At 51.1% G+C, this 13,571-nt stretch overlaps 1 protein-coding gene across 1 annotated transcript; it reads right to left on the reverse strand.

Annotated features, from left to right (window-relative positions):
- Window positions 1–3,647: 3,647 nt before the first annotated feature.
- LOC124510171 (uncharacterized) lies at window positions 3,648–9,026 on the reverse strand. Its single transcript, XM_047076923.1, has 3 exons — window positions 8,678–9,026; window positions 6,136–6,256; window positions 3,648–5,156 (listed from the first exon to the last, which is right to left on the reverse strand). The coding sequence occupies exons 1-3, from the start codon at window positions 9,024–9,026 to the stop codon at window positions 4,991–4,993; spliced, it is 636 nt and encodes a 211-aa protein (XP_046932879.1). The 3' UTR covers window positions 3,648–4,990.
- Between the last annotated feature and the right edge of the window lie 4,545 nt (window positions 9,027–13,571).

Here is a 13,571-nt window from a genome sequence, read left to right on the forward strand (position 1 = left end):
TGAGAAAAGCAAACAGATGAAGCAGCTATACACTCAGGCCTGTTCTCCTCTCTCCTCTGTTTCCTCAGAGCGTCCCCAGTACGGGCGGGCAGGCATGCTTACACACACACACACGCACACACACACAGAGGCACGGAATCAGATTCAAACTTAGTTCAGCCGTAGTTCTTAGTAAAGTGGTTTAACTTGTCAGGCCAGATATCCTACTTGTCTGCCTCTGAGCCAGACTTACCACCTCCCCTGCTTGTCTTTTTCTACCATAGGAAAATAACCATGGGCTTCACAGTGCAGCCAGGCCCGGTCTCCCAGGCAGCTGGCCCAGCCAAGGAGCCCTCTGGGGGCTCATCTCCTCCACACCATCAAGGCCAGACTCCCTACCATTAGGCACTCAAGATCTCAGAGGTTCTCTGCACTGAGTCATCCTCTGCAAGCCTGTCTATCCTACATGTGGGAGAGGTGGGTGCCCAATATCTCAGGAAGAGGAAGAGGTACCTCTATCTCCTAAAGAGGCTCCCAGGATCTCTGCATCATGCTGGAAGTCTGTCTTCATTCCCATTGCACACCATGGTGGCTTTGGGGCTGCACCTGCCCCACAGACGTGTTTGGTTTCGTCCCTGCCCTGTGGGATGCCACAACATTGTTTCATAAATTTAATTTAAATCCAAAATTTAATTTTTGAATGCCAAATTTCAGCCCCCACAAACCTTAGACTTTTGACTGCTCTTGAAAAATTGCACATGTGGTAACCTAGATCGCCATTCCCATGTGGCAGGAATCTGATGAAGGTAGATGGCCAGTGTTCCTTTTAGGCTTAATCCGTTTCTCTTTCCAGTTGAGCCCCTGTAGGCATTGGTATTTGCAACGTCTGTCTTAATTAAAACTAAGAAAATGATATTGATAATTCCTGACATACAGTGAGTAGCTTACCTCTAGTGGACACCATGCTAGGGAGCCCGCACACGTATGTAATACTCGCGAAAGCCCTCTGAGGTCAATCCATTATCATTCCCATTTTACAGATGGAAAGTAGAGGTTCATACGAGTTCAGGGATTTGTCCAAGGTCACACACGTAAGATGAAGCAGAACCAGATTTTCCCGACTCTAGAAACTACGCTGATTCCAAGATGTGGGTAGACGCTGTTCATGGAGAGAACTTTCGTGAAGATAACTCCCCAAATTTCTCCAGCCCTTTTCTACATGTGGAGTTTTAGTCTCTGCGTCCAACGGGCAGAGGGATCTTGCCACTGTACGTTAGCAGGTATCCACCGTACGGGAAATGTGAGTAACAGACCGGAGTGGGCTTTGCTTTATTCTCCTTTCCAGACCCCCAACCCCTTCTGTTCCTCCCGACTTCTCTGCTCATGCTGCAACCGTGCAGGAACTTCGACCTCATCACCGACTCTCTCCTCCCCCCCCAATTGTTTTCCATCAACATCCAACCTGTGCCGAATCCTGTTCATACTTTCTCCACGTTTCTGGTTTCGGACCTTTGTTTTCTGTCTTCCCCTCAGGTCAAATCTGCCCTTCGAGGCATTGCCATATTAATCTTCTTAAATCATTGGTCAGATCACATCACCCTCTCCTTATACTGGCCCTCCACTAGCTGGTGGAGGCAGGCTCCCCTTCTTTGGCATGGCCTTTGCGACGCTCTACGATGTTGGGGAAACGTCTCCAAGGCACAGCTTTCTGCAAGCCTCTCGACGTTTGCAGCCCTCCAGCCAAGCTGAACTATTCCCAATTTCTCAAATGTTCCCAGTGCTTTCTGTGTCTAGATGCCCGTCCCTTCTGTTTGGAACGTTCCAATGTGCAGCCTTCCTTGTGAAATTTCACTCCCTCTTTTAAGGTCCAGCTCGAAAGCCACCTCTAGAAAGCCTTCCCTGACCAAACTCTTCCCCTCTCAGTTCTTTAGCCACATGCCTCCCCGCTTGACGACTGTTGACGGGACATCTAGTATGCGCCAGGCACTGTGGGTACTCATTCATGCATTCTTCCAACTTTTGGCAAATGCTCCTTGAGTGCTTCCTCTATGGCAGGTACTGTCCTGATGCAAGAGATACAACACTCGCTGCCGTGACGCGATGTCGGTGCCGCGAAGGAAGGATAAAGCGGCTGAGTCTGGCTCACCGGGCGTGATAAATACACGTGAAGAGTGAACACGGCCCACCAGACATCCAGGGACACACGCTCCAGGGATGTGCAGCCCTAGCCGGACCCGCCCAGGAACGAAAGTTCGGGAACTGCCTCTGGCAATTCCGTGGCTCCTCCTGCATCCTGACTCCTTCTTTGATGTCGATCTTGACGCTGCGGCTGCTGGGCCTTTGTGTTTAGCTCTCTCCCAGTGCCGTGGAAATCGCAGGTGAACCGGATGCCTCCTCTGTGCTCCACTCTCTCACGTCCTGGCAGTGGGACATCCCCGACCGCTCTCCTCTCCCACACCGGTGCCGATGAAAACCACCAGGGAGCACGTGCGAAGGCTCGGTGTGACATGTGCTGTGGGGTTTCTCCTTGAAGGCTCACCCACAGTCCTTATCCTATATCCTTGGTAGGCGAGGACACTCAGGCCTCCAGGGGCTAGGAGATTTGTGCAAGGGCGCATCACGCACACGGGGGTGTCGGAATTCAAACCCAGCCAGAGGCCAGACTCTGGAGCCCCTGTGTTTAACCACATCAGAGCATGGCCAGCTCTGCTGTTAAAATTACACCTGACTCCAAGGCCTCCTTCAAACGTCACCTCTACTCTGAGGCTTTCCTCGATTGGGTCGTCCATGTCTGCCTATGGTGCGCCTAGCTGCCCCGAGCAGTAGTTGTCGTTCGTCCATTCCACAACGATTATACGTCCACTACCTCTTCTCTGGGGAAGCCCCGTGTTCAGGTAGGATCAAGGCTAACTATGCCATCAGAGCTGGCGCGTCCCCAATTACCTCTGCTTGAAGCAGCCGCCATCCCTTCCAGGGCCCGAGAAAGTCCCGGGTCTTTTCCCTGGGTGTTACAACCAGAAACTGTCCGAGCCACTTAAGAATTCAGGTCAGACATATGGAAATTCAGCAAGCCGCAAAACAAGCAGGTGGAAAAATAGCAGGGAGTTTCGCCGGGCCAAGCAGCGCCGGAGCGGGGAGCATTCGTAATTCTTGCCCCTCTCCCCGCAACGATCCCACAGAGCTGAATTTCCGAGTCCGCCCCAGAGAAGGTGATGATCTGTGTAAGCTGTGCTCCCTGGGATTCTGGGGTTGGGGGAGTTTGCCAAGTGTGTATGAAATCGCTTTAAGCAAAGACCTTCCTTCCTCAGGGTGCTGTCTTTCCAGTGCCTCTGCGACCCCTCTGCCGGGATGTAGGCGGAGCCTGCGACTCGGGCAGGTTCCCAGGCTCAGACAGGTCCCAGAGGAGCCCGTTCCACTCCCACCCCACCAAGTGACCTAAAGGTACTTCTTTAGTCAATCAGGAGACATTTAGAGAGGAGGATGGGAGGAAATTCGCTGAAAACAATCCCAGGCAGCTATTATTTTTAAGTTTATTTATTTATTTTTGAGACGGGTCGGGGGCGGGGGGAGGGAGGGAGGGAGGATCAGAGAGAGAGAGGGGGGAGAGAGAATCCCAAGTAGGCTCCACGCTCTTAGTGCAGAGCATGATGTTGGCTCGAATTCACGAATGGTAAGATCATGACCTGAGCCGAAATCAAGAGTCAGACACTTAACCAGCTGAGCCACCCAGGTGCCCCCAGACAGCTGTTTAGAAGGTGTAGTCCTTTGGTCCCCATCCCTCCTGAAGAAAGATCTGACAAGCTCTGGAGGCAGTGGTTGTCAGCATTTGTACGGAACAGATGGACCTTTGAGAATCATGGCAAGTTTATGAAGTCTCCCCCCACAAAAACCCCGCCTCTCCCACACACAACTTAGTGTCCAATTTTAGGGTATTCAGGGGCTTCCTGAAATCCACCCATGAACCCAAGTTCGATGTCCTTACAGTGTTGTAAGCACACAGGATGGTTTTAGGTGGTGTGTGGAGAAAGATCGTTTCAAATTTTAATCCCCGAGTGGTTATTTGAACTTGTACCAAAGTCATCATTAACACGTTAAATCTGTGACCTTGTAAATGTTCTGGGGATGGGGTTAAACTAAAAAAAAAAAAAAAATTATGACTAGAACTGAAGACGATTTTAGAGGGAGCGTTGAGTCAATGAGCAGTGGTTCGGGGCCGGGGTGGGGGGGTGGCCTGAGCTGGAGAAAAGGCTGGAAAGTCCTGAACGCAGGTGGACGTTTTGGATGCACTGCTCTGGTTTGTGGAATCTTCCAACCAATTGATAGTCTCGTGGCGGATGAGGCAACTGAGGCCCAGAGGGTTAGGTGACCTACCTAAGTGCTCCCAGTAGTCGGAAGCACAGGGGCAGAAAGTCCCCGGGGCGACAGGCTCCTAGGCCAATGTGTTTTCCACAGCCCCATTCATTTTCCTGTTTTCCACCTATGCAGTTACATGCTCAGAGGGCAAAAGGAGGAGTCTACCTGGGTTCATTCTGGGAACAGAGAGAACAAATAGTAACCTCAGATCGCCAGTTGGAGTGCTGTCACTTTCCAAGGGCTTTCACAAGTATTTTCCTTAGACTCTTCCCACTGTTGATACTTATAAATGAAAAAAACATTTCAAGATGCTTGTCATTCCTCCCGCATTGTTCCAGGTTTGACTGTACAGACTCAGGAAATGGTCCGATGTCTTCCCCCAGGGCTTTCTCCTATTTAGCTAGACTCATAAGACAGAATCAGTTTTGCACGTTCCGAGGCCTCTTTCCATTGGGGTTGACATGGTGCTCGCTGGTCTGGTTGCTGGGTCGAAAACTAATGGTGTCCCATACAAAGAAGTTTCTTTAAATCCTCTGTCCAGGTCAGCCCCCACCAGCTCCTGCCGGGAACATTGTTGTGGCTTCTGAGTGCATCCCGTTAAGTAGGGGAGGGTGGCCAGAAAGAGGATGACAGGACAGGTAGGAGGCTGGAGGTTGAATCAGAGGAGTGGCAGCTGAAGGAACCGGCGTTGGCCGGATAGCAGACAAAAGACTCTAGGTGCCAATCCAAGGTCACCGGCCCGCAGGTCTTTAAAGGGTTGTGGTGGGGCGGGGCAGGGCAGGGCAGGCACCATGCTGCAGGCTGCAGAGTGGGTGGGCGGGCACCTGGGGAAAGGAAGGAAGGACAGGCTCCTGGTGTCACTGTTCTCACGCAGGCATGCAGGCTAGAAGCCTGCATTTGGACATGACATCTGATTTTCAAAGGGTGGCCGCGCATTTCAAAACCATCTGAAAACATCGCGTGGCCAAGCAAAACACAGCTATGAGTCAGATCGGATCCATAGACTATGTTGTAACTTCTGCCTCTATGGTCATGAGGATATTTCGGGGTTCCTGGTTGCCGACCAGTGCTAAAGGCCAAGCCTGGGCTCCCCCTTTCTGAAAGTGCCACTGCCTGGGGTGTAGTCCCACAGGCAGTGTTCAGGGAACGCATTGGATTGATGACAGACAGCATTTTTACCACTCTTTAGGACAAAGTGGTAGCTTTGGAAGAGGTGGAGAACTCCTTCTGGAGGGAAGGGGGGCGTCAGTCACTGGAGGAGGCGGCATGGTGGCAGGAAATATTGCTATAGAGGCAGGTGAGAGATGGGATCGGATGCTCTTCTGTGATTTTATGACAGTCACTCCTCCTGACCCTCAGCCCACCCCCGGAGGACTTCCAAGTCCCTACATCCTGTGTCCCTTTCTCGGTTTCCACCAACCCCGAGGAGTCCCTCTGCAGAGCCAGCCCTGGGTCAAGTTGCCTGCTTCCTGCCACCTCAGGGCTCCCTCTGCTCGTAACGTCTTCCTGCTTTCTCTACCCACCACCCTCTACTCAGCCACTCCCTGGGCCAGCGTCTCCGGAGCCCAGGCCAGGTCGGTTCCCCAGTCACGTGCCACATCAGCACACTCACTACGGTGACACCGCACATTTCTTTGTGTGATGCTCAGATTCTTGTCTCACTGGTTTAGATTACGCCGATGCTGTCTTTTAATGCTGATATTCGGTGATGTGGGGACAATCAACCAGTGAAGGGCAGAACCAGAACCATGGTTCTCAACCTCTATTTCTGCCCCGGGGCACCCAGGAGATTACAGCACGCACCTGGTATGAACTGGACTCCTGGATTCAGAAACACTCACGTAAAGGTTAAGGGCACATTTTCTCTGCCGCTTGTTAGGTGGGTAACTTGAGACCAGCCGCAGCGAGCCCTCAGTTTTCTCATCTGTAACATGGAAACAATCATGCTGTCCCACAGGGTTCTTGCGAATAAGACAAACCTGGGCTGGAAATCGTAGCTCCTTCTCACTTGTGGGTAACCCTTGGAAAGTGACTCAAGTGAGGATGGCTACTTATCTGGAAGTCTGACATGAGAATATTTTAAAATCTCAGGCCAGAACCTCCTTCTGCTATGGGTCCCAGCTGGAGTGTTGGATATTTGCTCTCTCCACCAATTAGCAGATCCCCGAATACCGGAGGACTAAGGGAGAAATGAGGATAAGTCATGGTTCTCAACTGGGGGGCATTTTTCCTGCGGGGGACATTTTGCAATGTCTGGAAACGTTTCTGGTTGTCACAGTGGTGGGCAGGAAGGTGCTGCTGGCATCTAGTGGGTAGAGGCCAGAGAGGCTGCTGAATATTATACAATGCACAGGGAAGCCCCCATTGCAAAGAATGATCTGGAACTAAATGTCAACAGTGGACTAAACGGTAACCAAGGGAAACAGACTACAATGAAAGAAAAGAACTTCCTGCGGTTTTATGTATATGTACAATATACACACATATGCATACATATACACGTATGTGTATACATTTACTGTATGTATACGGGCTGTAAAATGTACTGTATGTGTATGTACATATCGTGTCATACGTCCTCAAGTCCATATGCCTATAGCCCCGAGAGCCAGCACAAAGACAAAGCCATGGCACAGAACTCCCAGCCGTGAGCCAAACTGACTCACCCACCGGAGGCTGATTTACCGGAATGAGAAATTAAGCATTTGATCTACGCACAACTTTTTAGGAAAGCAAAGCTTCAGGGAAACTGGAGTGTCCCTGGTGTCCTATAGAGCGTGATCACGAAGCATGCCATACGTTTGTGCCCACATCCTCTTCCTGCCTAACCTTTCCAGGACCCAGTAACTCCTGCCTTTCGGAAACCGTTTAGGAAAGTGAGGGGCTGAGAAGTTGCGGGCAGCCGGAAAGTGGCGAGGGGCAGGCCTTCGTGCTGTGCCACCAACTGGCCACCTACGCTGCCTCACTTTCCCCTCTTGGGCTTTCGTTCTCTCATTGCAGAAATGGGAGTGTGGATGAAGTGACCCTGTAAGTGTTCTTTCTGTTTGGACAGCACGGACTCTTCGCTAGGAAGGGCAGAGGGGAACTCCCTCGTGGAGGGTCTATTGTCCCCACCTCTGCGCTAGGAAGGACATAAGAAAACCCGGGAACAGCAGCTTGGGAAGTAGAGAATAAGACAAACCTGGGCTGGAAATCATAGCTCCTTCTCACTTGTATGTAACACTTGGAAAGTTACTCAGATGAGAATAGCTGCTTATCTCAAAGTCTGACACAAGATTAAGAAGATGCTGTTTGAACAGTCTCTGACACAGAGTAAGCACTTAATAAATAGAAGCTGCTATTATTATTATTATTATTATTTTTATTATTAGGTATTGGGTGATGGCAGTAGTGTGATTAAGAGATGGGTTTTGTGTGTGTGTGTGTGTGTGTGTGTGTGTGTGTGTTTTACTGATTTTACAATCTACTAGGTGACCAGAGGAGGGGCATAGAAAACGATTAAGCAGTGAATATCAGCATGGCCACTCACATGTAAGGTGAGGGTTGCATTTAAGAAAGAGAAATTAATTCCAGCTGAAGAGATCACAGGAGGCTTTGTTTGGTTGGAAAAGGCAGGGAGAGGGTTGGGAGCATTCTGGAATATGCTAGAAAATTCCATCACCTAAAACGTTGTCCGGATTCTAAATGCCATCATCTTCACTTCCCTGGCAACAATGAAATGGGACTAGCAAGTTCTCACTGTGGTCTACAAGCTGTCTGTGGAACTGATGGAGACCATGCATAATTTATGATCCGCCTGACCCTTTCAAAAAGAACTGGAAAGAAAGAAGGAAAGAAAGAAAGAAAGAAAGAAAGAAAGAAAGAAAGAAAGAAGAAAATCAAGAAAGCAAAGAAGGGAGGAAGGAAGGAAGGAAGGAAGGAGAAAGAAAGAAAGAAAGAAAGACCGAATACATTCCGTGTCCAAGAGAAGTACTTGCTGGCAGGACATAAGCGTACAGATAAAGTGGGGGAGAAAACAAGCAGGAGAATTCACAGTGCCTCTTCTAACCAGGAATTTAGGGTGAGTGTTTAAAGAGTGAATGTCTTCCCCTTAACCCTTCGGTGGCTCTGAGGCTCACACGCAAGCTGTGCAGAGCGTCCCGGCCACACCCAGGGCTCTCAGGGAGCAAAGCGACTTCCTCGGATGGGAGGTCAGGGCCATGAAGCCAGCCCTACGCAGTGGGACGGAGCCACGGAGTTGCTGTCACAGCCCGGCCTCCTGCCTCTAATGAAGGAACCGCAAGCAGGGTGGGGCACAAGGTCCTGGAACTGGGGGGAGCAGACCCGGGCTGTGACCCTAGCTTACCTGTGGTGGGACCACCTACATCACAGCCGGAACGGGATGAAGCAGGAGACCACGGGTAAAGGGACCACCGGAAGACGCCAAGTGCTGCGTACGGAACAAAGGTACTATGACCGTCATTTTCAGAGATGAGGACCTGACAGGCATCGAGGGGCAGGTCTTGGGCCGGGTCTCGCACAGTAAGTTGGTGGCAGAGCCGGAGAAGGGTTCCATCGCGCCAGGCCTGATGGGCAGGGTGCGGGCAGGCCCGGCCCCCTGAACAGCTGGGTGCTCTGCTCCAGCCCGAGGAGCCGAGGAACCCAGAAGCCCGGGCTGGGGCTGGGGCTGGGGCTGATAAACACGCCAGAGGCATATCCGGCACGGTTCTCACTGCTGCGGCCTGCTCCACTGCCCAGGCACGCGGGTTTGTTGTGGGAAGCCCTGGGGAGCCGAGAGGAAGAGCTTGGGAGAACATGTGGGAAATTGAGCCCGCCAAGAGAAATGAAAAACACGTTAGCTGGTGTGAAGGGAAGAGGACGCAGAGACCATCCATAGCTTCAACGTTTCCGTCGCCGGTGCAGAAAGGTGAAAGCGACCTTCTGCAAGGCCAGCCTGAGCCCGAGGCCCAGGCCGCCTAAGCAAAAGGCCTCTGGATTTTTTTTTTTTTTTTCCTCTGTCAAAACTTGTGCACAGACAGCGACTGTGATCGCTGCGGGGCCAACGTGCAGGATTTCCAGTTTGGCTCCTAGGTAAGTCCCTGGAAACCAACTTGTATGTACTCTGGGGGCGGGAAGGCCAGTCTAGTGACAAATTTCCCGACCTTCTGAGTCAAGAGACAGCGACACAGGATGGCTTCCATTGCAACTGGCTGTGGCCTGCTGAGCAAAGGAATTGTCCTACTCGAGTCTTCAGATGTCCCAGCAAGCATTTAGATGGGAAGAGTGGAGAGGTCCTTCCCGGGTCTAAAATGCCAGGGGTGCTCAAAATGGAAAACACGACTGTTGCTGAGTCCTAGCTTATGCATTTTACGTGCATTATATCCTTTAGCCTTTAAGGTTAGGGACTGTGTTACCATGTCTAGGTTACGTATGAGGAATCTGAGGCCTGGAGAGGTTTGCGACTTATCCAAGAGCACGCAGCCAACACTCACAGAGTTGTGACTCAAAGTCCTGTCTGTGGCTCTTTGGGAATCACGGTGACTAGTTGATATTCTTCCCCTGAAAATGATGCTGTCCTAGAACATACCTTCCTTGATTCCGTCGGCAGCCCGCCCCATGTCCTAGCTCTGGATATTTTAGGGGAAAGGTCACTGGCTTTGGAGATGGGACACAACAGACGTGTGCTGGGGCCGGTTCACACCGTCTTAAAAGGTTCACACCGTCGCTTGTGGGCTTCTTTCCCTCAGCTCCGTGTTCAGCGATGCGATGTCGGTAGCTGGAAATGGGGCACGTTCGTAGTCCCACCGTGGAAACAGGCACACTACAAATCTGGGGCTCCCCCGTCACCAAGAGCCGGCTAACTAGCACACCACTGGATGGTGTCTTGTCCCCATCACCAGCTGAGAGAAGAAGCATTTGGAAAGCTACGTAGACATGTGATGTCGCCGCGACACCCAAGTTCACGACAAGTGGACCCGTCTCGCTGAGCTGGGTTAGGCGGGCGGGAGTCGGTGCGTGTCAGAATCACTTGGGGTGCTGCTACTGGAGGATGGGGACCCGGGCTCCTTGGGGCAGGATGGGGTCTGCTGAATTTCACCAAGTTTCCCCGTGCTTGTGGTGCCCACCACAGTCTTGGGAACTGTGGGCCTGAACCCCAAACTGGGAATGGGACTCCCTCCCTGACCTTCCTCCTGGGGGTGATTCACATAAGCATAACAAACAAAGTCGGATCTTTGAAAGGACCGTGTGATAGAGGCACCGCTCTGAGGCCCTCTCTCCTGTACAATGTGGATAATTTGATCCTTGCCTGACGGTTACAGAGATGGCGATTCTGTACTCATGATTTTGTAAGCGGGGAGACTGTACAACGTGTGGCATTGTGATGGCAAAAAATAGGCAGATGAGTTCTCCTCTGGCTCGATTTTCCTTGGAGTGCTGGGGAACACCCTCCTTCCCCCTCCTGCTTCCACATCCTATTTTTGAACCTGGCATATTTTGGCCTAGGGATTAAATGACCAATGGGGCCAACAAACCTGTGTGACTGCCCTGCCTCGCCGCTTCCCGGCGCCTCTGCTCCTCGGATCTGCCTCCTCCCAGGGCCGAGCGCTGGCCTCCAGCCTGGGCTGAAGAGACCCCGCAGCCCCCCATGTCCTTGCCCAGCCTCACTTCTCAAAATCTGGCGCTCAGCTTTTTATGGAGTGGCTGCCCCACCTCAGGAGACTCTCTGGCTTTAATCTGTAAAATACTCCTCTCTCCCCTGTGTTGTGGAGCACGGCCAACTTGGCCCCAGGCAGTGACCTTTCCCGATGGGTACAGATGAAGTCCCCAAGCCTATGGGCAGGGGCCAAAGTTCTAGCGCGCACTTGCCATGAACCTGCCAGCTAATTTCTCCTCTCTGGGTCTCCGATTCCTCATTTGGTGCTTCCCAGTGGGGAGCTGTTGGCATTTCACATAGAATTCTTTATTGTCCTGGATGTTATAGGAAGTTTAGTATCCCTGCCCCCCAGCCACTAAATGCCGGTCGCGTCTGCTTTGTCACTGCGACAACTCCAAACACCCTCCTCCACATTTCCAAATGGCCCCCCCCCCCCAGGGCTGGTTCTGCTCTGGGACTGTGTTCTGAAGGGCTTTAGTCTCCCCATCTGGTAAATGGACCAGGGAGGTTCCCCAGAACCAGAGAAGCTTCTTCAGGGGCAGACACGAGAGCCACCTGGGACTGGAAGGAGGGTGTCAGTGTGCCTCCCTTCCGCTCCCCGCCAAGTTTCACGTAGACTGATTTAATCGACATCACTTCCACAAAATAGCCCGTTTGGAGAAAAACCCCTGTGGCTAAGAAAAGTGTGAAAACCACTGGACTGGATCAGAGGTTGCTAAACGACAGCCCTCGGGTCCGACGCACTCTGCACACACATGTTTTGTTTGGCATGGGCTTTGAAGGTATTTGGCACTAGCGTTAAAAACAAAAATCTGGATTTGAGGCTTCTTGAAAATAAAACAAAACAAAAACCACGAGGAAATGGGAAGATCTGGCAGTGTCGGACACAGGTCTCTACAAGGCAACAGCAAACTACCGCTGAGTACGGGCTACCCACGGAGTGGGGACTCCCTGCCCGTATTTCTGTTGCTTGTCTGGCTCTGGAGGGATCTGTGGGCAATGCTGGGATTAGACCAGTGGTTCTCAACCCAGAATACCTGGAGGAGCTTTAAAATTCCAGTACTAGGGCCCTAAGCCGTGCTAATCTAATAGCTATCGTTGGGGGTGGGGCTTAGGCATTAGAACTTAATAAAATCTCCACAGGTGGGGCGCCTGGGTGGCTCAGTCAGTTAATCGTCTGACTTTGGCTCAGGTCATGATCTCAGGTCGGTGAGTTCAAGCTCCAAGGCGGGCTCTGTGTGCTGACAGCTCAGAGCCTGGAGCCTGCTTTGGATTCTGTGTGTCCCTCTCTCTCTCCCCCACCCCCACTCATGCTCTCTCTCTCTCTCTCTCTCTCTCCTCTCTCTCTCAAAAATAAATACACATTAAAAGTTTTTTATTTTTTTATTATTTTTTTATTATTTTTTTTCTCAGGCTTTAACAGTTTATTTTTTTTCAATATATGAAATGTATCGTCAAATTGGTTTCCATACAACAGCCAGTGCTCATCCCAAAAGGTGCCCTCCTCAATACCCATCACCCACCCCCCCCTCCCTCCCACCCCCCATCAACCCTCAGTTTGTTCTCAGTTTTTAAATTTTTTTTTTTCAACGTTTATTTATTTTTGGGACAGAGAGAGACAGAGCATGAACGGGGGAGGGGCAGAGAGAGAGGGAGACACAGAATCGGAAACAGACTCCAGGCTCCGAGCCATCAGCCCAGAGCCCGACGCGGGGCTCGAACTCACGGACCGCGAGATCGTGACCTGGCTGAAGTCGGACGCTTAACCGACTGCGCCACCCAGGCGCCCCGTGTTCTCAGTTTTTAAGAGTCTCTTATGCTTTGGCTCACTCCCACTCTAACCTCTTCTTTTTTCCTTCCTCTCCCCCATGGGTTCCTGTTAAGTTTCTCAGGATCCACATAAGAGTGAAACCATATGGTATCTGTCTTTCTCTGTATGGCTTATTTCACTTAGCATCACACTCTCCAGTTCCATCCACGTTGCTACAAAGGGCCATATTTCATTCTTTCTCATTGCCACGTAGTACTCCATTGTGTATATAAACCACAATTTCTTTATCCATTCATCAGTTGATGGACATTTAGGCTCTTTCCATAATTTGGCTATCGTTGAGAGTGCTGCTATAAACATTGGGGTACAAGTGCCCCTATGCATCAGCACTCCTGTATCCCTTGGGTAAATTCCTAGCAGTGCTATTGCTGGGTCATAGGGTAGGTCTATTTTTAATTTTCTGAGGAACCTCCACACTGCTTTCCAGAGCGGCTGCACCAATTTGCATTCCCACCAACAGTGTAAGAGGGCTCCCGTTTCTCCACATCCTCTCTAAAAATTGTTTTTAAAAATCTCCCCAGGTGATGAGGTGCCTGAGTGGGTCTGTTAAGCGTCCGACTCTGGATTTCAGTTCAGGTCATGATCTCACGGTCACGGAACCTACTTGTGCTTCTCTCCCCCTCCCCCCCCACCTCTCTCATGGCTCCAAATAAATAAAGAAGCATCAAAAAAAAAAAAAATTCTCCCCGGTGATTTCACCATGCAGGCAGTCGTGAGAGCCAGCAGACTCTACAGGATCTTTAGCTTTGAAACGGGTACTGACTACCTACCCCC

The sequence above is a fragment of the Lynx rufus genome, unplaced genomic scaffold, assembly GCF_022079265.1.
Source record: "Lynx rufus isolate CCGP_SWC_20201006 ecotype Redwood Valley unplaced genomic scaffold, mLynRuf1.p SCAF_1, whole genome shotgun sequence".
NCBI lineage: Eukaryota > Metazoa > Chordata > Mammalia > Carnivora > Felidae > Lynx > Lynx rufus.